Here is a 27,832-nt window from a genome sequence, read left to right as displayed (position 1 = left end):
TTCGAGTACAAAACGTTTATTTAAAATTTCGAACACGTTATTAAATTATTCGTCTATATACATTCAATACAATATATCACCTACAGTGCATAAGTTTCTCCAATCAATACTATTAAATTATTTTACAGTAAATCCGTAAAAAACAAATTATGCGTGTATAAATTTCAATTGGTTATGTGCTAAAATTTGTACGTTTCTGTTCTTGTATTAACCCTCGAATATCGAAGCCGGGTTTAAAAATTTGAATTTGATTTTACATATATTTTCATTATTATTTTCTAATTTCATACTATTTTTTAGAAATATGGAAAAAAATTTGGTTTAAACACTTGAGTCACAATTGATCCAACTCCCACTATTCGAAGGGTTAATTAACATTACATCAGCAATTGCCAATTAACAGTAGCTTTCATTCGAAGAACATTCACACTTTGGTAAAAGCATCGTCAAACAATTATTTTGATCAGCCATTCGTACAAAAGGATTCCTACTGTTAAATAATTGAAAGGTGCTGAAAGCACAAGGTCTTTTCTCCTTCTCTCTCCGTTAGCGTCAATCTGCAGAAAGGGAACCGGAAGTTTGGGCGGCAATTTTATCCGCTCGTTCCTTCCTCCTCTTTGGTAAATCTACTGAAAGGAACTGTATTGCCCATGGAATAACGAACAGGACGTTCATTAATATAAGAGCGAGCTGACAGACCACAAAGCTGTTGGTCCAGTCCTTCAACAGCCCTGAAAACGATCGCTTACATTTTAAACTCCGATTCAGGGAGTATTCATTACTTGTACAAAGAAGAAAATGAATTTTAGTTTTAGTACATAATGATTATATTTTTTACAGATTTTTTTTTTCTAAAGGGATGATGTCTCTTTTATATATTTTGAACTTTCTCAGATATATTTTGTATATTTTTTAAATTCATCATTATTGCACTTGAAACAATATTATAATGCATTTTACTCACCAACGATTGGACCGCAGAGGATAGAAGTCACACCGCTAATACCACCATAAATTCCATATGCTGAAGCAAATTTATCAATACTGATGTCTTCTATGATGACCAATGGTTGAGGAACTAGTAACCACGATCTAACCATTCCTATAACGGCTATCATCACTAAGGTACCTAATAAAGTTTCACTGTACAACAAGTAGCCTGTGAAAATGAAACACAATTAAAATGTCTTAATTAAAAATATCCGTTTCTTCATTTTTGAAAGTGTCTTGAAATATTTGGAATTCAATATATTTTCTAAATTTTTCGAAAAGCTACAAGTTAATTAAAGGTATTACTAATAAGTTGACAGTGTAATTATAGAATTAATTTATTTTAAAAATTGAAATTTTTCAATTATTGAAAGATAAACTATTCTACTTTATTAATTATCTTTATATTTAAATTACTAACCAGCTTTTGCAAACGCCATGCAGATCATAGCGACGAAGAATAAGTATTTCGCTTTAACCTTGATCACCAAAGTGAAGATCGCAAGTAAAACTTTGGATACCAACTCCGCAGCTGCACAGATAGTAATCGCTAAGGCTGCCTGACTTTTCGTATAACCGCTGTTAATTATCATCAGTGGTAAGAGACACGAAAATGTAAAGTCACTGGTCAAGACGAAACTGATGCCCAGGCAAATATTCATGAAGCCGCAATTCTTCAGTAATGATATTTCCAAAAGATCGCCAAAGATTTCTCTGTTAATTAACACGTTTAATTAATACGTTTAATATCGTAGTAAAAATTGACATAATGTGGTATATTTACATACTGTAGCTGACTTTTTTCCGTTTCCTCTTCCTTCATAGATACTTGAACTCCTTTCTCTATTCGCTTTTCTTTGCTTTTCTCTGAATGATGTTGCCTTATATCTCCCACAGCTCCAATACCTGTCACCACATTCACCAAGCTCGATGACGAAAGTGTTGACAACCGTCTGGTTAACAATTCACGCATCGATCCAGACTTCCTTCGGTTGCAAATTCTGCCCTCTAATTCAGAAATCGATGCTACTCTTTTTGCAGGTGACTGTGGCAAACAATGGAGATGTACAATTTTAATAAAATACAGTGATATGAATTAATGCTTAATTGGTATCTTCGGGTCTCTGATGACCTGTAACTGCTTAGTTGTTGGTTCTGTGATTGCTAAAATTTCTATTTTCATCATTTTCATCATTATTCATATTATGTTATACCTATAATTAAAGAATATAATAGATTTTTTGCAAAAATTCATTATCATTCCATGTGCTTCTTCTTTTACCAAAATGTCACCATAACAACTAAGGGTTAATATTATAGTACAACGATGTTCAACTAAATTTTTCGATCGCACCGTTTACTTCTTGTCTAAAAATGTTGAATTTTATATCGTGTGAAAACTTACTTTTAACGTTTCGATTAAGAGCGGTAGATGTTTGCCACCTTCATCCTTGAGACTAGTTAAGCTGCTCCACCTAGTTTTGGCAGGGACATGAAGAAAGTCACTGAAACGGCGATCTAACACCACCATTCCTTGCAATTTCCGTTCTTCCCTTTGATGCGCTCTCTCTGCACGTACTTCTTCCGGTTTCTTTGCATGCCACTCGACAGGATGCATCATTGTCATACCAGCGATGCAGTTTAGGCTCATAGCTCCTGTCATTAATGCGGTCCCTGTAAAATCGGAAAAAATTGTGTAATTAATTTAATAAAAAATAAGATTCTTCAGGGGTTGAAGTAAAATCAGCAGAAACTCACCCCTGAAACCATACGTTTTCATCATCTTTTCTATGCATATGGGATATGCGATTCCACCTAAGCCCACCATGACTTGTGCCACGCTCATTACCTGAAAAGTAAAAATTTTCCTAAAAAATTAAGAATACAACAATGTCGGTAATTGTCGGCCATCGGCCTCGCATTTACGTACTGGTGCTCTTTTCTTCACGAAGTAAGCGTTGAAATTCGTGTTGCAGATTGTAACGATCAGACCGAGACCCATGCCTTGGAGAAAATTTATGAAAGCCATTTCGTAGACGTTTGTGACGAAGGCTAGACCTACGTTTGGTACCGCGAAAAGCACCGCACCAACAACACCCACTGGTCTCATCGAATATCTCTTCAGTAACGTGTTGGTCATTAAGCCTGGTAAGAAACGTAAAATTATTTTTTATACTTCTCTGTATAATATTTCTTTTCTTTCATATATAAATTTTTCACTAAATTTTTTCATTTTGCTAAATTAATAATTTTAAAAATTTCCACAAGAATTGTTTCTTTTACACCAATTTTACACCATTTCTTAAAATATTATTTCTTCAATACGTGAAATTCGAGTTGTTGGGTACCATTGTACACGTTTCGTATGCTTGGGTCATGATTAAGCCTAGCCACCGTCATTCAGGGGTTAACAACATAAGTATTATTTTTCCAGTAGCTCCGTCAACCGTTTTATTTACAATTATTATCACAGAAGAATGTTATCAGCAGTTATGTACTGGTAAAATTTTGCGATAATGGAACGCAGCTTCCACTGGTGCAATTTGAAATTATTCAATGACGCTTTATCATTATTATGCTCCTGGATGTAGATATGCATCGAGAAACAAATATAGTCATATTTGCTAAGTAGGATATAAATACATCGAGGATACATTACTATTTTTAAACTGCACAATCAATTCCTGCATTTAGAGTGCTTTAAATGGAACAGCATCAAGAGAGTAATTTAATTACTTAACAATTTCTAAACATAATAAAAGTATAATTTTTCGCACAATTACAGTATTTCCTAGCTAATAATAATTTTGCACGTGGCGTCATTAATCGAAAACTAAATTTAACGAGACAATTAATATCGTAGAAAATCCGTGACTAACGTGATAATGAACTTGTTAATTTCAAGACTAGAGATTACAGCATGTCACGATATTTGCATTTGCACACGCAAATTTTCGCTTCCTGGGGCTTAGATATTTTCATAGCAAATTAACGTAAAGTATATTTGTTCAATGTTAACTCATGAAAGCGTTGCAAATATTGGAGCATTTATAATCATCTGATTTTGATTTATAATTTGTATTTATATCATTATTTAACTTACCAGCAATGGAAAATGTTACCATGAAAATGGAATTAAAAAGTGTCATCGCTGTTCCAGCCTGACCAGTTGCTTCAAGAAAATCGCCGAATATTATAGCAAACGATGTTGTTGGTCCAAATGTTGTAATCTGTCGGAAAAATAAATAAAAATCGAAAGCTTATAAAATATTAAATTAAAAAACAAGTTCAATGATTATTTATAATTGTTTTTGACTTTTCTTTCGAATAATATATTTTATTATTTATCTTCTATTTTATCATTAATGTTTATAATTGTAGTTTTAAACATAGTTTTTGTTTCTCGACGTAGACAACATATTTAACTTAAAATTATAATTTCTGGTGAAAATATTTTCAGGTACAATGCGAGTTTTTCTTAGTTAAGGGGAAGTATAGGGAAAGGTCTCCCAAGTCATGCCCTAGGCTCCTTCTATAATCTGTCCAACAAGACGAATCAGGATATGTTTACAATTTCACGCGTTCATGGCAGGGCCGCAGCTCAGTTGTTTCCAGTTCTTCAAACGTTTCGGTCGAGGTTTGTATACTGTGAGTCTGCCCTGCTTCGAGCACGTGAATTTCTACGCATTTACTGTCTCGTCTCGTTGGATGGAGAATAGATTTCCCTAAAACCAAAGGTAAGTGATGAGAGACTTCTTCCCCTAAATTTACCCTTAACTCAAAAAACCCTTCGTTGCGCCCTTAGCAACTGCTTCAAATTCTTACGTATTTCAAAGAAAATATAATCATGGGAATTTCAAGTATATGTACTATTTCTTGTTATATTGAAGAATAGTAATAATAAAGTGCTGTAATAGAGTACTGTAAAGTAATATAAGTGTTACAAAATGAATACTAACAAATACTACTATCATGGCAAAAGCAACGACCCATCCCCAACCGCCATCAGGAGCTAGATCCTCTAACGTTATCTCATTGTCGTCGTCATCCTCTTCTTCTTCCTTGTACGGTAACAATGCGTTGTTTTGAAACTTCTTTTCATCCTCGACAAATATATTCGTCGTCGTTCCCATTGTTGTTGTTCCATTAGGTTTAGCTACCGTCATATTTTTTGTTGTGTCTGCATACATTGCAGAAAATATCTCAAAATTATCTTAACTCATTCAATGAATCATTTAACATCTTATCTACCCCTAGAACGACCAAACTTATTAAAAATGATGAATTTTCAGTTTCTTATTTTAAAACTTTGATAGCTACTGATTTAGACATTTAACTTATCTACCTTGTTATTATTTATTTTATAGAATACCATTCACAATTAAAGAATTAATAATTTTGCTCGTAAATAGAAACTTTCAAACATTAGATTGGTAAATAAATTCGTGACTTTTATTTTATTCATTGACATTTTAGTTGATTGAGTTATAAACAGATCATTAACGACCAAAAATTTATTTATGAAACTATAATTAATAATTTACTAATAGGCTAACGATTGGTAATTTATTAGTTTATGGTAGCAATGAATTTTAATTCTCACTGTTTAACTTACTTACAATACAAAAGTGCAAATTCACTGAACAAGTGTATCAAGAATGTTTTATTACAATCTTTCACGTGCAAACATAATAAACATAATCACTTTAGTGTTTAAAAATGACTGAAATACAATGTTTGTTATTTTTATAGGAATGTAATAATTTCCTATTACGATGTATTAATTATTTTAATGTTTAAAGTAAAATCGGTTTCTTATCAATTCACATTAAAATTATTCATTTTCATGTATGAATTTATCCATATTCGAAAAATATGGTCTTGATGGATCTTATTTAATGTCCTACGAAAAAAAAAATTCATTTCTGTCAACCATTTTTGTAAATAAAAACAATGACTCGCAACATTTTCAAACTTAGTTGGTAAACTTGGAGCTCAAATCCGATCATAAATCTGTAGTAATTATTTATGTGATTAGAAATAGTAAAAGTAATAAAGATAAATTATCTTTGCCAAAATGAAAGTAATAAAAGACATTAAACTGTTATCAAACTTTAACCATAATCGTAATAATTTTTCAAGAAGTTTCTTTATATAATACGTAAATTGACAAATTAGAAAGATTAACTATTTATATTCCATTAATTTATCAAAAATGAAAATAAATTACCAAGGTATCGTCACAAAGCAATTTGCAATATTTTCCAAATTGCAAAAAATTATTTTATTAATTACCTTATAGAACTCTTAAATTTTAAATAATGTTCTTACGTTTTAATAACTGCAGTAAAAATCCAAATCTGCCAAAGTGGTTCAAAAGTAGTTCATAATAAACAGTTGACACTCAATCACACGTTCCATGTAAAAATTTATACATTAAAAGTGAATTTGCACTTCCGTATTAATGAAAAAAATTTACGATTGTTCACTCTCGTGTAAATTTAATGTGTAAATAAGAATCTTACCACAAGAAAGTTTATACAGTTTCTTCTTGGGCGATGAAGAGAAGTCACAATTGCAATTAATTTAACTTTACACTGTACGTGACAGACGACTGGATGGTTTTTGACTGAACGAAACGGAGTACAAATGATTTCGAAGGTTCTCTTATCTGTGTACACAATGTCAGTGTACTAAGTACCTATCCTTAATGGAGAATGAAATATTGCTACCGCAGCATCTGGAATTAGGAAATCAGCTGGGAAAAAAACTCTTCAGATTGTAAACGATATTTTGCAACACTATGTATAGAACTGATTAAATCACGAGTTAGTGGCAAAGGAATAACAATGTGGTAACTCGTAATACACGTTCATCGAGTTACGTCTTTGTTACATTTTATTTAATGTTTATCACTCTTACTAACAGGAAGAATTTCTTTTCAATAGATGGAAATTAATGTGTTATGATAATATTCCTTTTAAAAAATTGGCACACTCACGATCAAATCAGGCTTCCTTAGGGAAAATGATTCTATTGGAGAAACTGAAATTAATGTTAAAATTAATTTAGAAAAAAAGAATAATGTGATGTTTAATAATTAAATATTGTAAAATTTAGTATTTAACCGAAGAGTACGATAACAAAGTAAATATTAATTCAAATTTTCCCGCGTAGACAATTACGCGCAAGTGGTGGGGGGTCACAGATCTATATATATGAGACGATATGTTGATATTGCAACAAATATCAACTGATAACTCAAAATTTATTGATTACAAAACTGTATTAATTGTTTAGGTATGAAATCATTATAAACTCAAGATTCTGCGTAGATAGAATACTTAATACATTGAATTAAATGATAATTCTACTTTTATAAACATGTATCTTAAATTTACATTGATAATTTATGGTTTATGCTTATTCTGGGAACAGCTTTCTGTGAGGCTACTGAGAATTATACATAATACTCTTACTCTGCATTGTACTTACAATCCTTACAATCTCAAACTTTCGTTCTCAAATTTTACTTCATATGCAAGCAGAGACATTTTTTACATGTGGTAAAAATTAATTTAGAAATCTGGTGTGGAATTATTAGAAATAGATACAGCTGTATTGATGAAAAGTGGGTTATCTGCGTTCAGGCGTACTTCCTCCACATTTATTTTTACACCTATTTTCATATATCTTTTAGCAATATTTCATACAAAGTTTACTTATAATAGACGTATATAAAAATTAATCAAAACTTTCATTTATTGCTTTAATACCACGAATTACACTTTTTCATCTGCTTGTAGTAAATTAACAATTTCATTTTTATTCGAAGATTCAATTATAAAATATTCGCAGAACAATAGTGTTCAATTACCAAGTCAAATATAATTGACACTAATTTTTGTATACTGACCCTGAGGAATAACTACAATTTTCACTGAATATATGTTGGTTGCAGCTTGTAAGGCGTCATAAAAAATAGCAAACTTCTCATACTTAATAAGATTTATATAGTTTCAAGAAAAGTGAACGATCTTCACTAAAAATCCTCTTCAGCTTTTAATATTTAAAATGCAATAAAGATATATAAATTTTTATATATACTATTTTAATGATTCCCTAAGAAAGCCTACCATGCTCGATACTGTACGTAATAGTTAAATGATGGAAATGGAAAATGAAGTTTCAAGTCAATAATCTGGTGTACTTCATACACCACTAATAAAACTGCACTTGCCGACGCTTTGAGCAATGTAATTAACGCGTTCCGAATAAGATTATCACGTTTCAACGTGATAAAATACAATACACATAGACTCTCGAACACGTGATAAATCTCCTTCACGGGAAACATTAATTGCTCATTGACATCGTTTAACAACGTATACATTTACACATTTTTCTCTCTTAGCTTCAATAAAAAATATGACAATTTTTATTTCTCAGAAATATTTCGGTAAAATTTAAAAGAATTTATTCGACATGTTTTCTAAGTCTTCTGATGATTTAAGGACGAATTAATTAATTTAAAAAATTTGCAATTAAATGTTTGAAATTATTGTATTTTATATTATTTCAAAATGTTGATATTTTTATGAAGTGAATTTCCTTCAACAATAATATAATCATTAATGAATTACCATTTAATCACGTCGCAATTATGAATAATTAATTAACTGAACTTCAAGATAAAAGTTTGTAAAAGTATTCGAATGCTGATGGCGATCCGAGTATATTTACGAGGCAAAAATAAATTTGCTTCGAAACCACAACCAGTTGATACCACAAGTAATTTAAACCATTGGTAAAAAATATTCTTAGCGGTCGTGTTAATTAATCCATGTGATATTCGTTTACTATCGGTGATACATAGTAATAAACACTTTAGCTGCTTTAAATAAAACTTTTAAGACGCTGTTACTCAGGTGACGATAGATAGTTTTCAGATCACAATATTTGCCATTGAAATCTTTTTTGTTCAGACTAATTTTAATCAGCTTTCAGTGTACAAGATGTCTCGAACTGAAATGGTCCAATTTTCAAAATTTATATACACCTTAGCCAAATATTCCTTTGTTAAACGTATAAACATAGACATGTATATTTTGAAGAGAAAAGATACTGTTCGATTCAGTTTGAATAAAAAAATGATCCATGTATAATATCAAGCTTAAAAGTGTTTCGTCATCAAAGTGTTAATAATATACGAATTTAAGTCGAGTTAAGAAAAATTAAATGAATTTGATCTTTTTAGCCCTCTGACGTCAAGCCTCAGATGGCGAACAATCGCTAATTGAATTGTTAAAATAACAAATATATCATAACGAAAATAAGATAATTATAAAATTATTTCTCTCGAAATAAGAATATCATTTTTATTTGATTATAAATAGGACATTGTCTACCTATGTTATCGACGTCAAAGTATATGGTGTTTCGCGAGACATAGTACGATAAGAATAATAAATAATAAAAAGATAATGGAGAAATATTTGAAATAAGGTTAACGACAGTTAATTTTCTCAATACCATACAATAATACATGCTTTTATATTGTTTGTACTAATATTGTGAATTCGGACAATTTTAGTGCACATAATTTATTCAGCTCTTATCAAAGACAGATTTAATTATTATTTAAATTCATTGAAATCAAAATTTGAACACATTTATTTGTATTTATTCAAATGAAATTGCAATATTATGTACTTTTGAATTTTATAAGAAAATTAAAATTAATGTGATAATAGCATAGAGAAACTAGAGTAATATTAGTGATAACAATAATAAGGACAGAGTCAATAGCGTAGGTGATAAAAAATGATCATTTTAAACAATTTTAGTCTTCATTAAATACACTAATCATTATTACTTGTAAAACAAAGTTACATTGAAACAAAAGGTTCAATTCATATATCGAAATTCATGTATCATATATTATTTTGAAATAATATAAACGTGATGAAATTAGTGTGTATCAATGATGATATCATGAGTGATAATTCAGTTTACTTTTAAACTGAAGAAATACTAATGATCTTTATGAATGCGAATTGTAATGACAAAAAGCTTAACATTTTATATTATTTTAGCTTAAAAAACAATTTTGAATCACTAATCTCTAATTAAAAATACACTCTTCAAACTCCTAAAAAAATGTCCTCAACATTTTTAAATTAAATTTCAAATCTCATGCAAAAATATCAAATTGCCTAAGATGTATAGCACTTGTCAATCTGAACCCACCTTCGATGAAAATGAACGATACAAACTATTTTCTCCTCATCAGCCCTTGAAGCCAGCAAAGAAAACAAGGTAGACCGTTCAAAATCCCCTGGAAACGATGGACAGGAATTCGTTATCAAGCAACATGCCAGTATCGATCTTTTCCTTCAACCTTAATCGATTCAGTTCTTGATCTAAATTCCCGAACTCGCAGCACACCCGTCAGAAATTGTCTTCCCATCAATTCTACACCGTAGTAACGCTCTGACATTGGCACGATCCTTGTCAACCTTTGTCAACCTTGTTGACGAACGGATGCATATCCTCAGGATCGTTCATTCACTGTCGCGCACCAGGTGACGATACTTTTCACTGATCGATCGAAATAAATTCGGCGAAACGAACAGGAAATCACGATCGGAATTGAACGTCGATGTCCACTTGCGGCGCGGGTAGCCGACGGAAATCAGCTTTGAATTGTGGTTGAACGAGAGTGTTGAGATATCGGTAATCTCTGCTGTCTTTGGTTCGAGCTTTCTTTACTCCTCGATCCTCCTCCAGTTTCTTGCCGATAAATCGTGCCGAGGAAAAGAACTCGTGCAATGATACCGCGTCATTTTCACCCGTGACGTTCGCCGATCCTCATCTTGGATCACTTTCCTGTCCGAATGATTTTGAGAAGAAGAAGGAGGAAAAAGGGAAGGTAACGGAGACGCAGATTCGATGGACGTCGACCTGCGATTTCATGAATTGTTTGTTACGGTTTCTGGGTAGGATTTTGAAACATCGAGGCCGATAACCGTCATATTGATAGTGAAACATCGACAGCTGTGGATGCGCGTATGCATCTTCAAAGTCGAGTGCAACTTATCGGCTCACGGTGTACGCGTACATACGCTCGCTGGCTAGCCATTGTTCGCACTGTAAGTAATACCTTTTTTTATTGCAACAATTGGGTCTGCTGCTCTAGATTTATTATTATACACTAATCTGTAGCAACTCACCCTCGAGAGCTTCGAAGACTACAAGAATTTGGTCGTGGAACTTTGGATTGGAAAAATTCTACTCCTTCACATATTTTAAATCCTAATAAAGTAGATACTTGCTTTTTGAAATTACCTGAAAAGGATAAAATTGTAATTGAAAAGTTGCAGGAGTGCAGAAAGGGTTGAAAATAAAGTAAGGTATCTTAAAGTAGAAAATTAACCCTTTCGAGCCGAGTATCTTTTATCGGAATTTTATTCTTCTTTCTTTAAGTGCCTAAGTAAAAATTATCTTGCACATTGCTATGTTGTTTATTGTCGATAGTTTCCAATCAAAAATAGTAACATATAACTTGTGGCCTGTCAGGATCGAAAGAGTTAAATGATCTTCTGGATTATTGAATATACTTGCAAAGTAGAATTATTTAATTTTGGAACACCTTGTATATTATTAATTGTTTTTCAAACTCTGCAAACTTTATCCAATGATTAGCTTTTCGATAATTATAACTTGTTCAAAGCTTAACTAAGTACATTATGTGCTTTGAAAATTCTTTTTCTACGAATTGAACAATAGTTCTCCGCTTGAAATTTTCCCCTGGATAGCCGTTTTATCTTTCGAGATCGGTTTCATGCGGTTAGGTGTCATTGGAGAAATATTCTTTCCCTCTCAAAACACCTCATGGTTGTTTTTAGATAAAAGAATTCAATTCTACTTATTTTACGTTTATCGGATCTCAAATCAGCAAACTTATGTTCCGTTTTTTCCACACTAAATGCTCAAACAGTACTTATTATTAATTTGCACCATTATAATTGTGCTCTTTACTGGAAATACTTACAAAATAAAAAAAAAGTTAGTATCATTACTTTTGTGACAGACCGCAAGTTCCTTGAATCATAGAATTCCATTTAACACAATAACTGTCATAATAGAAATATCCAATGATCCACACTGTAATATTAATTATTAGGAATTCTAAGAATTTATTATTATTATTTTTTATTAATCGATAATCCGAGATTATTATTTTTCAATAATGGACCTACTATTACAATTTTTACAATATTTAAAATATTATCCTTTTCCTATCGTTTAAATTTGGTTTTCAAGTTCACATGCACCAGTATTGATTATTATTGGCGTCACTGCATTATCAGTGTGTAATTATCGTATGATACAACACGATAAGTTATTTTGATTGGACGACACTGCATGGAACATGTTAGCACAAAATGATATGTTATATTAAATTATATAGTCTAATATCTTTCAGAAAGGACAGCATTTTTTTACACAATTTTTCTAAAAAACTTGTCTTTTTTCTACAATTTGGAATTATTTAATTGAAAGTCAATTGAAATCACCTGACAGGCACATTAAGATCAATCTAGTACGTGGAAAATTGTACTGAGTTGTTCCTTCTCACGTGGTGATTTTCCATGAAAGGAAAAGATTACACATATACAATTATGCTTACACGTGACTCGGAATTGCTGCGATTACAGTTGGCAATCAAATACGAGTTTGTTCGTTTCATTTTATTTTCGAATTTTATATTGATTCATTAGGTAACGAAACAACGAACAGTTTACATGCATTTACATAAATTAAAATAAAGAATGGACAAAAGTAACAATGAAAGCAAGAACGAAAAGCACTTTTTTTATTAACACGTTGACAGTTGTATATTTTATAAAATTAGCAATTCTTGTAATATTATCATAATATTTAAATCATCAAATACTTAAATGTCATGCAGACTCCAATGCAGCAGAATCCTCAGATACGAAAAAAATTGTTTTCTACATAGCTACATTTATATTCCTCCTTAAAATTTCATCTATTTTTGTAGCTTCCATCAGTTACCTGACATTTTGGAGACTAATTAGAAACAAGAAACAAGAAACAAGAAAGGCTATTAAACGAACAAATTGTTGGCTGTGTACGAATATACACATTTATTAACCGACTTCGAAAAAGGAGGAAGTTATTCAATTCGATCAGTATATATATATTTTTTTTTTTTTTTAATTAATCATCGTGTAATTTTCGTTGACAGAAATAACAAGTTTTTAATTGAAACAACAATTTTCTGACAAGTATGAAAAATATTTATTTTAAATAATATTGCAATTCATTAATCACTCATTTCGTTTTTCCATACCTAACGCATTCATATCTTTTCATATATTTACATGTTACACACGTATACTGTTTTTACTAGTGCAAAAAATTACTTCATAGTATACAGTGATCTATTGGAAAATCGAACGTTAAGGTCTATTCTATTCTAATTAATGTAATAGCAATTTTAATATTGTCCCAATATTGAATATCCCGGAAGAGGTAGAACGTAACACGTATTTTTCCATGGACAGGCAGAACAAAGCGAAGCTAACGAGGACCGAATCGGTCGGACGTAGAATGACAGTAGTTCGCCAGTCATAATCGAACCGAGAAGTGAGGGAAATCGCGGAGCCGGTCTACCGCGAGTACGTATCGAATGATTAAGCAGTGAATGAAGAGGCGGTGATCAATCTATACCGCGCGATATGTGATAATCAGCCACGATCGCGAGATTCTGGCCTTTCAACCGCGACACTTAACGAATTCTTAAACAGAGCATTCGTTGAACTCGTTCATATGCAGGTGAACAGTGTGAATAAAAGATAATGAATTCAGGTGAAATTAAAAAAAAAGCACCCGATGGTGGATGGGGATGGTTCGTTTGCCTTGGTAGCAGCTTGATCACGGCAAGTTTCTTTCTTTCATGGATTTTTCTTTTTATACGATTGTAATATCTTGCACTTTCCGGTTTTCGATAACTCCTTTCACGATTCCGGTTAGCTGTTTTGCGTCCTAATATTTGGACGCAATATTGCTGTCATATAAATATTTGCTGTGCTCGTATTTATAAAAAAATGTATTGACATTATAGGGTAGTACTTGAAGGTTTATTTTATTTTATAGATACATATGAGTATATTGAAAATGTACTTGTTTAAAAATAAATATTTTAAATAATATTTTCAACTTTTGAATTTCCACTGAATTTCAAATATTATTTTCTATGTCTATAAATTAATTTGTACAATTTTTTAAATATAAAATACAAGATCACTAAATACATCTAACCCTTTGCTCTAATTTAATAATTTAAAAATTCCTTAAATATTTTATTGCAAATTTTCAGTATTGATTTATAATTGCCCAATATGAAATCCTCGCATTTTTATTATGCATTACACTATAATCAATCTTTTATAAATAATCTTTCAAGATTGTCTTAACATGATCAGTTAGCACTCTGTTTTATACTTTTCTTAGAAGATTGTTAAAATTACAAAATTTGTAGAACTGAATCATTTGTTAATTTTATAATACATTTTTCTTTCCGTGAATTCTTTTTTTCAGCTCTCTTTAAGATCGCTGGATCCTTCTTTCGGTCTTCTTTTCCACGATCCTTTGGAAGAACTTGAAATAGACTCGACAGGAACATCATTAATAATGAGCATTCTCGATGCTATCGTTAATTTCTCAGGTATTGTAGTTTGATGCTTGAAATTGTTTTATTGAAACAAAATCACTAATATATGTGTTTCATATTCCTTTTTAATTTAGGCCTTTTGATAGGACCATTGTTGAAGAAATATTCTTACAGAAAGGTGGCCTTTTTTGGATCTCTGTTAAGTTCCACTGGACTGATACTTACGTCAAATGCTAACAGTATGATTCATATCATATGCACTTACAGTGTTATAGGAGGTATGTATTTCAAAGAAATTCTTATAATTTTACGTTTCAGTTGAAACAGTTTGTTACCAACTAATACCTTTAATTATAACAAAAATATGATTTTATATATATAATAGGTTTAGGAACTGGATTAGCAATCGCGTCAGCTTTCGTTGCATTAAATACATTTTTTGATAAAAAGAGGGGACAAGCCGTTGGTTTTTCTATGGCAGGTACAACTCTGGCCATGATGTTAATACCACAGGTATGTAGCACATAACTTTCCATTACTTTATAGCTTTGCATTACTTTATGAAGCTAAAATACGTATGCAGAAAATAAATATATTAATTGAATCAATAAATTAAGAACATCTACTAAATCAATTTTTTTCTGTTATATAGATGATACACGTCCTTTTGGCTTCTTATGGATTTCGTGGAGCAATGTTGATCGTTGGAGGATGGACATTACATGCCGCTGTTGGTGCTTGTTTGCTTCGTCCCCTTGAAATCAGAGATACCAAAGAGATTAAAAAGGTGATAAACGAGCTAATTCCAAATTAAACATACAGATTCTAAAAAAGTCGTTATACAATTGGCTACAATTTATTTAGCACTATATAATTTAGAGGAAAGGATTTATTTTTATCGCATTTTATGATCTATTAGCGTAGTTGGTATTACTGATTCTTTACTATCTTAATTATACTTAAAATTTTCCTTCGTTATTTAATATTCTTAAAAAATGATTGCTGAAATACTAAATTTCAGATGTTACTCCTCTAAAATATAAAAAAAAAACACTAAAATTAATAAATTTCAATTTACTTGTCCAGGAAATAGATCCCCCGGAAAGTGAAACATTATTAAAGAACAATGGAGACGTTACAGCGAAAAAAGTCAAAAATGGTGCAGAAGTTCCAAGATACGACGTTGTAAAGAATGAAACAAACAAGGAGAGGGATGATAAAGGGAATTATTTTAAAAAGATAAAGGAGAACTTTGACCTGGATTTACTTAAAGACGGTGTTTATCTCAATGTTGTTATTGGTTTGAGTTTGTATTATGTAGCTGAATCAAATTTCAAATTGATGACTCCATTTTTTCTAGCCAGCATAGGTAAGTAGCATTTAAAAAGATAAAAGTTAAAAATTGTACCGTAGCAAGGGATGTTATTAAAAAATACAAAAATTCTTGTGATAACATATCGAATAACTTTCAGTTCTTTGTCAAAGTCTTTTTCTTATTTTTTAAACAATTGATTAGACAACTCTTCTGTTACAATAAATCATCTAAAAGTACTATACTTATATGAAGTAGAACAACTTTTGTTTATAAAGTTTTTCAATACCTCTAATCGTTTCGAAGGTAAAAGAGAAATGAGAAGAGTTGAAAATTTTAAGGGCAGTTTTTCATTTCCTTAGATTCTAAATAGACAGTTAAAAAATTACCTTATAATCAGAAGGATGTTTATTTACTTGCAAATTTCATAATTTCATTTAATTTCTGAGTTCGAGTTCATCCCTTATAAGAATTTGTATTTAATTGTTTAGCATCCTAGCTACGGCACACAGTGGAACGAAACCCGGGAAAACGCGATAAATGATCAAAGAATCGATCAGAAAGTTTCCATTGCAGGAACTATACAGGTTTCTTCAAAACTGATTTGCATCGTCAGAGCTGCAAATGCTTAATAACAAGAGAAATCTAAAAGTACTAAGAAAACTGAAAATTAATATTCTTTATTAAAAATGCTAAGAATACTATGACTATTAAAAATATTAAAAATACTGAAAACGTTAAAAGGCATCATCAGCAAATGGTGACAACCAGTAAGAGGTCACTCACACTTGATCCTACTTCGCCACAAGAAAAGCTAGTGTAAATAATTTTTTATTATTATAATCTGTACAAACGTGTTTATTATAAGCACTTTCACGTATCTACACGTGCTCTTTTGCGTGAGTGATATTATCTCGAGAACACGTGAACAGGATTCGCAATGCGGCTTAAACTTCGAGATCGAACACGCAATCTATAATCACTTAGAGATCAAAGAACAATACTTTAGATTGCAAACTGGCATAAGACTTTTAAATTTCTTTTTTATCTAGAATATGTAATTTTTATGGTACTTTTTTTTTATATACTTTGTATAATTCACAATACTCTTAATCAGATGTTAATTAAAATTACTGTAATCAATGGTGAGATCGATTTTTCGATTGTTCATCGCGTTTTTTCGGGTTTCGTTCCACTGTGAGACATTTTTTAGGATTTCAGTAGACACCTCGAAGGAACATGATGGTCGACAGGAATGACCAATGGAGAAATAGCTTCCTGCTTATCGATAACTGCATTCACTGATATTCTTGCCAGACTTCTGCTACCGACAATTTTCGAGAAATTAGGTTTCAAGAACAGGACAGTGTTCTGGGTGTTTTGTGTTCTCGTTGGAATCGGACGATCTAGTACGTACATACTCCTTCATTTTAAAATTCCACTATTAATATTAAAAACAAATGTTATGCAAAGAAAAGTGATTCGAGGCTTCGTTACAAAATTTCTCCAATTTCTTTAATGCAAAACATTTTGAAACTATTTAAGTAATTTTTTGCCATTTTAATTTATGTTTCAGTTATGGCAGAGCAATCCAAAGGAATAACCTTGATAATAATGTTTGTGGTAATAGGATTCTTACGAGGAGCCACTTTGGTAAATTTAAATCTCAGCGTCTCCGAATGTTGTTCCTTGAAGAAGTTACCTAGTGCTTTTGGAATGTTTATGGTGTTAAAAGGTTTATTCGTCGTAATAATGAGTCCTATAATTGGTACGTCTAATAGCTAAATATAACAAAAGTTCAAGGATAAGAATGTTAACACTTGAACAGCGGAATCCAGATCGATATAGATCCAAACTTACACAAATTAAATCTATAATTTTTTAATGAAAATTTCATATACTGAACGAATAGTTTTTAAAGGAATAGTGTAAAATTTAGAAAATGAAAATAATATGAAATACAAAAATTAAATTATTGTAAAATCCGAGCTGTCTCCATGATTCGCGGTTCGAGGGTTACATAATGTAACTAAATCTATATTTGCCAAAATGATAGATAAAATAGACTATGTATTTTGAGATTTTCTAATATATGTTTGCTTTTATTTCGCAGGTTACATTAGAGACGTAAGCGATAGTTATACAGTTTGTATACACGTTATGACGTTAATAATAATGATTACATTTGTCACGTGGAGTTTCGAATTTACGTATAGAGCTCTGAAAACCAGAAGATCGAATTTACGCGAAAGAGCACAAGGCGAGGCGATAGAAGCTCATTAATCTTCATCAAATTCTGTACAAAAAATAGACAGAAAATGTTTTTTAAAATTGAGTGAGTAAATAAACAATCATCAATTCATAATTGATGATGTACTGATGTAAACTACTTACATTAACATTTTTATTAAAATGTAAGTTTCTTTCGTGTAATTTTTTATGCATAAGAGCAACAAATATTTTGAGTGCTAAGCTTCATATTGATGTGCCATAAGTGGATTTTGCGATACTTTTATGTCATCATATCATATCAGATAATCATATACCATGGAAGATAAAATTGGTTTTGTTAAGTGATTTAACATAAGGAAAAAATAAAAATTATGAATACCATTAATACTATTAACATGTATCCATTATTTTACAGCAAGTACTTTCGTTATTTTATTTAACATAATTGATTAATTATCGATATATTTCGTTTAGTCTCATTACTACAGGTATAGTACTCATTACTACTATATTTACCGGTATTATACAGTAAACTGGCCCGAAATAAGTGCATTAAAATTAATGTGGCTTTGGCCTCGATACGAGACAGTTGCATCTTGAGGTCAATAAAAATTGCGCAAACTTTTAAACCTGTGAGTCGATATTTTCTCTTTTGTCAAGACTGACAAATTTCGAGTTTTGTGAAAATAGGTGAATTTATTTTAAAGCCTTCTTTTTCACCCTTTTCCTCTGTACACCATTTCGATTTACATGTATTGCAATAATTGCACTTCAAAATAATAAAATAAAACATTCTATTCTAATCGCTTCTGATTGAAAAAATGGAAATAATGTTTCTAAGATTGAAAATCTTGATAAGGAGGCTATAGCATTTTGACTTTCTGTCACTTTTGTACAGGCCAAACGATAAGAATTATCTTCCGGTCTGACCGGAAATGGCCGAAAAAGGGTTGGCTCTAGAGCAAATCTCGCTCTAATACACTTTAGCTTGTTAGTTTTGAAGATAAGCGTAGAAAATTCAAGTTTCTAGAAGGCTAAACGCGAGTGTTTGAACGCTTCTGCGAGCCGCTATAAGTGAAACAGCCACGAGCCGAAGACCAGACATACTTGGACTGGAGCCACGAAGCCGGTTTTTATCGGTCGACTTCCCTTCAATCCAGCCAGTCACGAATAATCCACAGCTCCGATCGGAGCACACATGTTGCTCGTTTTTAAAGCGTAAAAAACACACGTGAAACGTACGAAAATGTGTTCGATAAGAAAACACAGTGTTTTCAAGTGACTGGAACCAAAAGTGTGTCGCACGTGATATCTTTTAAATCGTCTAATTAACGAAATTTATTAATAAAAATTAGGTGAAATATAATAATGATGACTTGAAACGATGAAACGTTTGTTCAAAGGAAAATTCGATAAATTTTCATAAAAATTTTTAATTTTTATTATTAGTCTCGTTTCGACGATGATAATATTTAACAAGTTTCGTTTAGAAAGATAAACAGCGAGTAAATTTTATCTTGTCGCGTAAATTGGGTTTATTAATAGCGATATTTTATTCGCACGTGAGAGTAAAACGTTTTATATTTCAACGACTGAAATGAATCGTGGTGACACTTTTCTTTTAATCAATTTTAATCGGGCTCGCATTCCTTCATGACTCTGTTTATTTCACTCACTGCGTCATTCACTGTGTTCAATTATTATTTTTCATCAGACCCTGATAATACAATTTTGATAAGAATAATGTATTTATAAATTTAGAATTCTTTTTTATGTTTACTCAACGTTGTATGTAGTAACTTATCAGTTTAAAATAAATGTTGTCAATCACAGGAATATTATCGATACCTTTGATTGAACTATGTCATTCTTGTTTATTTCATTACTGCATTTATATAAAATTAAATTCTACAATAAATTTAGAAGTAACTTAGTATTTGATTATATTTTAATCTTTACAATATTTATAATACTAAATTTATTATTCTTACATTTTATTATTACGTTCTACATTCCTTTAATTTTCTTTTTTTATACTTAAACTACATTATTTTATTTTATTTTCGTGTTTAAGAAAATTAAGAAAAATTAATGGATAGTTGAAGACCGAACTAATTGAAAATGACAAGAAGAAAACATAGAGAAGATAAACCAGAATGAGTTATGGGAAAATATACCTAATTTTCTTAACAACTGGTAAGTGAAAGAATTTTTTTGTTTTGCGAAGAATTTCATTGTTCACCGATAAGTTTATCGTTTCGATTGGTTACAAGGTTATCAATATTGGAATATGTAAATTTATGCATAGGTAGTCATCGTAATGCTAAAGTAACTTTGACTTATATAAGACTACTGACGTTTGTCGCATAAATATTCAATTATTAAATTAAAATTATAATATTTTATATAGTATGTAATTAGAATTGATATTATTTGCGATAGCTATTAAATTTAGAGCATAATAATTAAAGTTATACTTTTGTTATTATTGAAGTAAATAAATTATTATCAGACAAATTAAAATACTTGCATTTTATATCTAACATATAGAATATTTAAAATAAATTGATTATACAACATTGTTTATGTGTTATTCAAATGGCTGAATAAATTTTCATGACAGCAGACTTCATCTTTCTAACGATAAGTCTATTAAAAAATTATTAATGACATTTAAAATGGCAGTAAAAATAATCAAATTTATAAGTGTAATGGAAACATTTACTTTACAAACCTATAATCTGTTTTACGTATTTGATGTCTCTTCATGAATTATAAGGTCGTGAAAGAATAATGATTACATCAAGAATAGCCAATTGAATACTAACAATAAGTGATCATTTACACTGTGTCGGACGCTTACTTACTTGAATAGACCTTCTCTGGGGTCATTAAACCATTATTAAACGATCGGCTAAAATAGAGTACATACACAGAAGTGAATCTTATTCGTAGCAATTTGGAGCACGTGCAGCATGGTTAATTTAATACGTTGTCTGACCTGATAATCATTTGATAATCGACACCATGAACCAAATTCAATCAAGCAATTACAAAAAAAAAAGGATTTCGGATATCAGTAATATTATATTCATAACAGGAAGTAATACATTGAATAATTAAACTGAAATACGTACAAATGTAATTGATGTAAATGATGTACATTTACTAATATCAATACTATGTTCGTTTTAGTGTAAAATTGTACTTTTCTATTTGTAAAACATGGTTTATTTAATATTATTTCATAATAATTAAAATTGTTACAAATATTAAGATAATATTATTTACTTATTGGAAGAACGTTATTTTATAAAGAGTGAGGTGTGCTTTGTAAATGAACATTGTTACTTTTATCTTATCAGGTAGTTCCTTACATCTATCTAATTTTAAAAAATAAACCTATTTATCATTGTATTGATAATTTGATTCAAAAATTTTCTTCAGTTTTCATTGATGGAAGCCAATAATGTAATATCAGAAAACACATGTTTTGCAACTTTATTATTGTTTAGTTACAAATTTCGCGTAGATTAGATCATTGAAATCTTTTCCATTACAATACCAAAATTAAAAACAAGAAATTAGATTTCTACTTTATCCACCGAATATAGCAAATAATTTCAAAAGAAGCGGGTACAACAGTTTTAAGCATCTGGATCAAATGGTGTGTACTTCAAAAACTTTTATCAGTAGCAAGTTATCTATCATTTGCACGTGATTGAAACCAGTGAAGTCAAATTATTCCATTTGTACTTAAAAGAACGATACTATCTATTTACACTTCCCGCAGAGTGACAATTTAAAATTTAAAAGTAAATGTGCAAATAAGAGATAAGCAAAGAGGGTTTGTAAAATAAACGTTCATTGTTTAAACACAGTCTTAAAAAAAAAACAATAGGTAACTAATATTAATAGGAAAATAATCAATCATTTTAGTGAAGGTAAGATTTTCCTATCCTTTTTGCAGCTTGATATTTCATTATTAATTATTAAAAATAATTTAAAAAATTAGGAATAATCTTTCTTCCTGAAGATTATTCTTCCAATACATGAAACTCTCTCATTTAAAAATATCCTTGTATATGTTTTGTATATTCGGGTCTCGATTGACCCAGGCTCCGCTTTTCAAGGGTTAATAATGTATCCACTGCTTAGAAAAGGTGAAATGATTCGGTAGCTACAGTACTGTAAACAATTCGTTGCAGATATCTGCGTGGGTGTACGTGTCTAACACTAATATATATCCACGCTGTCTCGTATCTTATCATTTGCCCAATCCCGGCTTCTGCTTAGTCGACACATTAAGTTTGCAGTCTGCTATCGGCTCCAAGACGAGTCGAAGGAGAAAAAGAAGTAGCACGGTGCCCTTTTGTCGGTCGCCAAGTGAATCCTGAGGATCAATATAATGTTACCTAGTAAAGCGGACAGAGGTTGGGCATGGATGATCGTCGTTGCTGTGACAATCATTAACGTGAGTTTCATACACCATCATAGATAATAATGTTTCGTAACTGAGTGCCATTTGCGGGCTATCCATTTATCTGCTCAGATGTGATAGTTCGAGACACATGTGTCCTTCTCTTTATTTTCAGAAAGAAAGTACATCTATCATTCATAAATAATAAATAATGTTTTAGATTCGAATAATTATTAAATAAGAAGAAATTATGTGAGAATAATAAATAAATTTTTATTCAGAGATTGTTTGAATCGAATATTATTTATTGTTTGAAAATAACTTCGTTTTACATGCAATTTTTATTCAAAGTTTAATCTAACAATTTCCAACTCTGTGAGACTATAATCTCCAACTTCTATAAGACTATAGAATTTGTTATTTCGTTTCGCTTCGTTATAACATCTTCTGTAAATTTACTTTAACTTGAATTATTTGTCAGGTGAACACTCTTCTATTTTAATTTTCTAAATTTTAAACTACCTCTTTAAGTATTTTTTGTCCATTTAATTATGTTTTGAAGGTCTGAATGACGATTACCCCTGCTCCAGGTGAATCACGACCTACACATACTCATTGAAAAAAAAATCTGTTCCAGTTGGCGATACTTCCGATCCAGCAATGCTTCGGTCTCATCTTCAGTGAACGCTTCTATTCCCTCGGTATCACCGCCACACAAACATCCGTAATCTTTCATTTAAATGGAACGATTACATGTAGCCTGGGCCTGATAAGTGGTCCTATGATGAAGAAATTTTCGTTTCGGAAAGTAGCATTATTCGGGGGCTTAACTGTTGCCGTTGGTATCGGTATAACTGCGTTTGCTGTCTCTGTTCCTGCCATTATCATCTCTTATTGTATTATCGTCGGTGAGTAATTCGTATTTTGTCTCTCTGTCTTTTCTTCTTTTCTCTTTATGAAAGAAGAAAAATTTTATTATCATGACGTAATTGGATTTATATGTTACTTGATGTTATTTAGAGTCAAACTTCCATGAAGTAAAATAGTTGAATAGCTTGACCCAGGAATTTATATTAAATTTTCTTTGATAGTTTGATCATCTTAATAGTAACGAGCAGACAAAAATGATTGTTGATCTTAATAGACAAAACGTTAATACGTTTTAAAAAGTCATCGTAATGAATTTATGGTATAATTAATGATAACAGAGTAAACAAAAGATAAGGAGAATAGTAGAGCAATAAAACTTCAGAAAAGCTTCTAATCATAAGCTTTGAAATAATCGAATAAAAATTAATTAGTGTTCTCACTGAGTTTCAATCCTTTACGATTATAAAATTAAATTATCGAATTTTGTTATTATATTCAATAAGTAAAAATGGTAATAAACCAAAAATCATCTTAATATTTAAAAACTTATGGTAAAAATATTTTCTATATTTTTAAGTTTATTGATATATTATTTGAATTTAAATTATGTCTGTTAACAGTGTTTTAAATGAAAAATTGATCTAATTTAGATAAGACTATTTTTTTAATTTTTATTCATAGTATACTTACGTAGCTTGTTTTATTTTTTAATTTTGAAATACTATATTATTAATGATAACAAATTATGATTTACAGGTGTGGGTCATGGAATCATGTTTCCAGCTACCAGTTTAGCTATGAACACGTATTTTCGAAAGAAACGTAACATGGCTATGGGATTTTCAGTAACGTTAACTGGTCTGGGGCCTATTCTAATGCCTCTTCTAATAGCAAAATTATTAGAACATTACGCAACTTCTGGAACTCTGTTGATCCTTGCTGGAATAGCGACACACTCGTTCATTGGAGCATCGTTATTGAAGCCATTCCATGAGAAAGAAGTGAGTTAAAACTGTATTAAAAGGTAATTATTTTTAAGAGGACACTGAACAATTAACACCACATTTTAGATCAATACTAATCATTAATTACTGTTCAATTAGTTCGTCGAATAATCGTATTTTAGACAAAAGTGAAGGCAAAAGAAATGTTGACTTCCTGAATAATTTCTCAAAACTGTCAAACATAAATTCTGTGTTTGTTGGTGTAATTAATCTATTATTTCAACTAATTAAGAGATAAAAGGATTTTTGGGTATTAATATCAGAGATAAGAAACCAAGCTAATATTAAAGTCATTAACAAGTGACTTTAGTAGGTATTGAAATGTGCGTGGTCAATGTTTTTGAACAGATTATATCTTCTTTGGTTATTGAAACAAAAAATAATCAATTAAATTCGATAGTTAGACTTAAACTTATAATCACGATCACAGAGCCAAATAATTTCGATAAACAACCTTAACCTGTCTTAATATTAAAAGATATATAACTTTAGCTTATTAATTATAATCACTTTTATTGTTGAAGTAGAAAAATGTGTTTGTTGTAGTTCGGTGTCTTCTGAACTCTTTAGCTGCGGAAATCAATTTTTCGCCAAAAGCACCTTAACACTTTTTTATAAGAAATAAAAATACGCTTCGATTAACATGTAGAAAAGTATATAGCTCCATTTAAAAAAGATAGGATGACCTTGAAATCGTTGAAATATCTCCACTTATTTCACCTGGTCCCATTCGAAACCATTTAATTTTCCCTAATGAAGTTTTTCTCTATGCACTAGCATTTTAGAGATATAAGTTGACCCAGTTGTATGCCACACTCTGTGTAGTCTATAACAATGAAACACTCCAAGAATACGATCGCTTCTTCCTCAATAAAATTCATATCTACAGATATTGCACGTGCCACTTGCGTAGCGTGACAGACATGATAAGTACTCCTTAATACATTGTATACGAGGGCTATCACATTAAGAAAACAGACTATGTAACGTATTTTTTATATCACCTGAGAGTGGTTTAAAACATGATTAGGTATCAGTAAATTAAAATTAGAAAACGTCCTCTAAGTTTCATTCATGAATTTTATTATAATTTTTTAATATTTGACAATTAATTTATAAAAAAAACAGAAGTTTATCCGCATTTCGTAGTCGATTTGAATAATTCTCATCCGCAGCTAAGGGGTTGACATTGTAGGCAGAAGGGAATTGTTAACGTTCACCGTCAGATGTGATTTCTAATAGATTAGAAGTATAACAAAGGGCAATGACATCACGGCATCTTCCGCAGAATGCAACGGCAGCAGTGCGGCTAAAGGATCCGAAGATTTGAAACCTGAAACTGAAACAGACAGCAAAAATGGAAATGTTAATTGTCGTTTGTTGAACGAAGATCCAGAAGAGGAAACGCAAAAGTGTAAAGAACGTTCGTTGAAAACTTTAAACAACGATAGTGGGAAAAAAGAAAGGAGGTCGATTCTGTCTAAAATTTCTGAACATTTGGATCTCGATCTTCTGAAAGATAGCCGTTATGTCGCTGTGATATTAGGTAATTTTAAATAAAAAATTGTTTATTTATAATGTAAATTTAATATATTTAGAGCTATTAATTATTTAAGACGCAGAAGTTATTTGGATTTGTTTCGTTTGAAATAGGTATGGGAATATCTTTAGTTGCGGAAACCAACTTCAACGCCATGATTCCATTTGTCCTTATGGAACTTTCCGGGCTGGATAGGACCTCTGTCGCGACCGTGATGTCAATTCAAGCGATTTCCGATATTACCGGACGACTTTGCGTTCCGCTTTTGGCACAGAAAATCGGCTGGACGTCCAGGAACCTTTACGTAGTATCATTGATAGGATCTACCCTTGGAAGGACCAGTACGTACAGCAACGTAAAATATTCGAAATGAGAAATCGACCCCTTCACGGCAACGAATTTATGATCTGCTGGGTGGGTTGATTTCAGCTTTATGGTAACTTATGTAAATCCAATGATAATGACGATCATTGGATCTACTGAATCGTTTATTGGATAACCTAGTCCACTAGTATCATTTAATCATAATTGCCTTAAACCTTTAATAGTTTGCAATAATTTATAATAATCTATTACAATATTTATACTTTTCTAACAAAGTATTATTTGTTTATTTTAGTACTATCAACCTGGGGCGATAACTACATCGTGGTAGTAGGAGTTGCTCTAATTATTGGAGTTGCAAAAGGAACGAAAGCTGTCTTCCAAGCTTTGATCATTCCTGATTACGTGCCGCTAGAAAGATTGCCATCTGCATCTGGAATGCAAATGGTTTGCAACGGTATCCTATCTATCGCCGTAGGTCCAATCATAGGTAAGTAAATCTATTTATTTATACACAAGTTGTTATCTGTACTATAAATTCTTATTTACATTTTAGGATTGGTACATGACTCAATGATGAGTTACGTAGGTGCTCTCCACTTCACTTCGGTTTTAAGTCTTTCCTGCGTTATCTTGTGGTACATAGGAGGACTTTGGAGGTTTAATAAGAGCTCAAGGAATCTTAATGGAAAAAATGAAACGGTGCAGGTGCAAGAAGAAGATGAGATTAATGTATAAATAATTAATTATAAGATTTGACTGAATGTAAGTAGAATTTTCGTTTAAAATAAGAATGTTGAACTTTCAAAAGAGTATCGATTATATACAACATAAAACCAAATAAGGAATGTTTCTTAAGAATTTTGTAATTCTTTTTATTATTCGCAAAGTATTGCATTGTAATATAACATTGCATTAACTATTAGCTATCAATAAGATATTACATATAGGAATTTGTAATATCTTGAAATTTAAAATAAAACAAACAAATCATGAAGGTTAAAAGTTTATATATCTAAAAATTGTTATTTTTTATTATTTAATAACATAATAACATACTACTTTTCGATGTTTAACCAAGATTCTATTTTCTTTTTTGTTATGAATTATCCTACTTACTATGTATTATAGTATATTCTATTGCAACTATACTTTGATATTGTAAGAATAATTAATAAAATTGTTTATTTAAAATATCTTAGATCGTATTATTCCTTCCACTGACAACTTCCCAAGTATTACGCCCACTTATTAATGAAGATTTGCCACCTTATAATGCTCGTCCAAAGGTTCGAATTCCAGTGTTTATTTCTTTTTTTAGCCCTCCGGCGGCAAAAATGTGAACTAAATCTTCGACGTCGAATCAGCGCCCTCTGGCGGCAAAAAACGGAACTAAATCGTGCAGAAATTTTGGCCCTCTAACGGCAAAAATGTAAAC

The 27,832-nt window shown here is 30.9% G+C and overlaps 2 protein-coding genes across 19 annotated transcripts; one reads left to right on the top strand and one right to left on the bottom strand.

Moving 5' to 3' along the window:
• Window positions 1-24: 24 nt before the first annotated feature.
• LOC117607520 (uncharacterized) lies at window positions 25-10,655 on the bottom strand. Of its 7 annotated transcripts, none has more exons than XM_076692329.1 (12): window positions 10,240-10,655; window positions 6,992-7,035; window positions 6,516-6,730; window positions 4,950-5,243; window positions 4,094-4,220; window positions 2,921-3,135; window positions 2,749-2,839; window positions 2,396-2,664; window positions 1,779-2,035; window positions 1,412-1,704; window positions 965-1,159; window positions 25-731 (listed from the first exon to the last, which is right to left on the bottom strand). In XM_076692329.1, the coding sequence occupies exons 4-12, from the start codon at window positions 5,178-5,180 to the stop codon at window positions 553-555; spliced, it is 1,857 nt and encodes a 618-aa protein (XP_076548444.1). In that variant the 5' UTR covers window positions 5,181-5,243; window positions 6,516-6,730; window positions 6,992-7,035; window positions 10,240-10,655; the 3' UTR covers window positions 25-552. The 7 variants fall into 7 exon arrangements, with proteins under 7 accessions (XP_076548444.1, XP_034187194.1, XP_034187191.1 ...); XM_034331303.2 differs by lacking the exon at window positions 6,992-7,035 and having other exon boundaries at window positions 10,240-10,327; window positions 10,391-10,655; XM_034331300.2 differs by lacking the exon at window positions 6,992-7,035 and having other exon boundaries at window positions 6,516-6,748.
• Window positions 4,709-27,383, top strand: LOC117607524 (monocarboxylate transporter 12). 12 transcript variants are annotated; one of them, XM_076692337.1, is made up of 12 exons: window positions 10,792-10,921; window positions 10,993-11,141; window positions 14,620-14,746; window positions 14,827-14,970; window positions 15,078-15,205; window positions 15,345-15,479; window positions 15,779-16,061; window positions 17,258-17,413; window positions 17,581-17,772; window positions 18,118-19,530; window positions 20,311-20,432; window positions 22,445-22,649. In XM_076692337.1, exons 2-10 carry the CDS (start codon window positions 11,061-11,063, stop codon window positions 18,285-18,287), a joined length of 1,416 nt encoding a protein of 471 aa, XP_076548452.1. In that variant the 5' UTR covers window positions 10,792-10,921; window positions 10,993-11,060; the 3' UTR covers window positions 18,288-19,530; window positions 20,311-20,432; window positions 22,445-22,649. The 12 variants fall into 12 exon arrangements, with proteins under 12 accessions (XP_076548455.1, XP_076548452.1, XP_076548453.1 ...); XM_076692338.1 differs by lacking the exon at window positions 10,792-10,921 and adding an exon at window positions 13,584-13,697 and having other exon boundaries at window positions 11,007-11,141; XM_076692332.1 differs by lacking the exon at window positions 10,792-10,921 and adding an exon at window positions 13,584-13,958 and having other exon boundaries at window positions 11,007-11,141.
• Window positions 27,384-27,832: the final 449 nt, after the last annotated feature.

The sequence above is a fragment of the Osmia lignaria genome, chromosome 14, assembly GCF_051020975.1.
Source record: "Osmia lignaria lignaria isolate PbOS001 chromosome 14, iyOsmLign1, whole genome shotgun sequence".
Taxonomy (NCBI): Eukaryota; Metazoa; Arthropoda; class Insecta; order Hymenoptera; family Megachilidae; genus Osmia; species Osmia lignaria.
This window is presented reverse-complemented; position numbering and strand designations above follow the sequence as displayed.

Excerpts from the sequence above, each read along its gene's own strand:
- LOC117607520 (XM_076692329.1), bottom strand. The coding sequence starts at position 5,180 with ATGTATGCAGACACAACAAAAAATATGACGGTAGCTAAACCTAATGGA. Across the intron at positions 4,221-4,949 it reads TTGCCATGATAGTAGTATTT|ATTACAACATTTGGACCAAC; the intron begins GTTAGTATTCAT and ends TTTTTCCGACAG. Across the intron at positions 2,840-2,920 it reads TCGTGAAGAAAAGAGCACCA|GTAATGAGCGTGGCACAAGT; the intron begins GTACGTAAATGC and ends TTTACTTTTCAG.
- LOC117607524 (XM_076692330.1), top strand. The coding sequence starts at position 22,645 with ATGTTACCTAGTAAAGCGGACAGAGGTTGGGCATGGATGATCGTCGTT. Across the intron at positions 23,565-24,282 it reads CTCTTATTGTATTATCGTCG|GTGTGGGTCATGGAATCATG; the intron begins GTGAGTAATTCG and ends TATGATTTACAG. Across the intron at positions 24,528-25,772 it reads AGCCATTCCATGAGAAAGAA|ATTAGAAGTATAACAAAGGG; the intron begins GTGAGTTAAAAC and ends GATTTCTAATAG.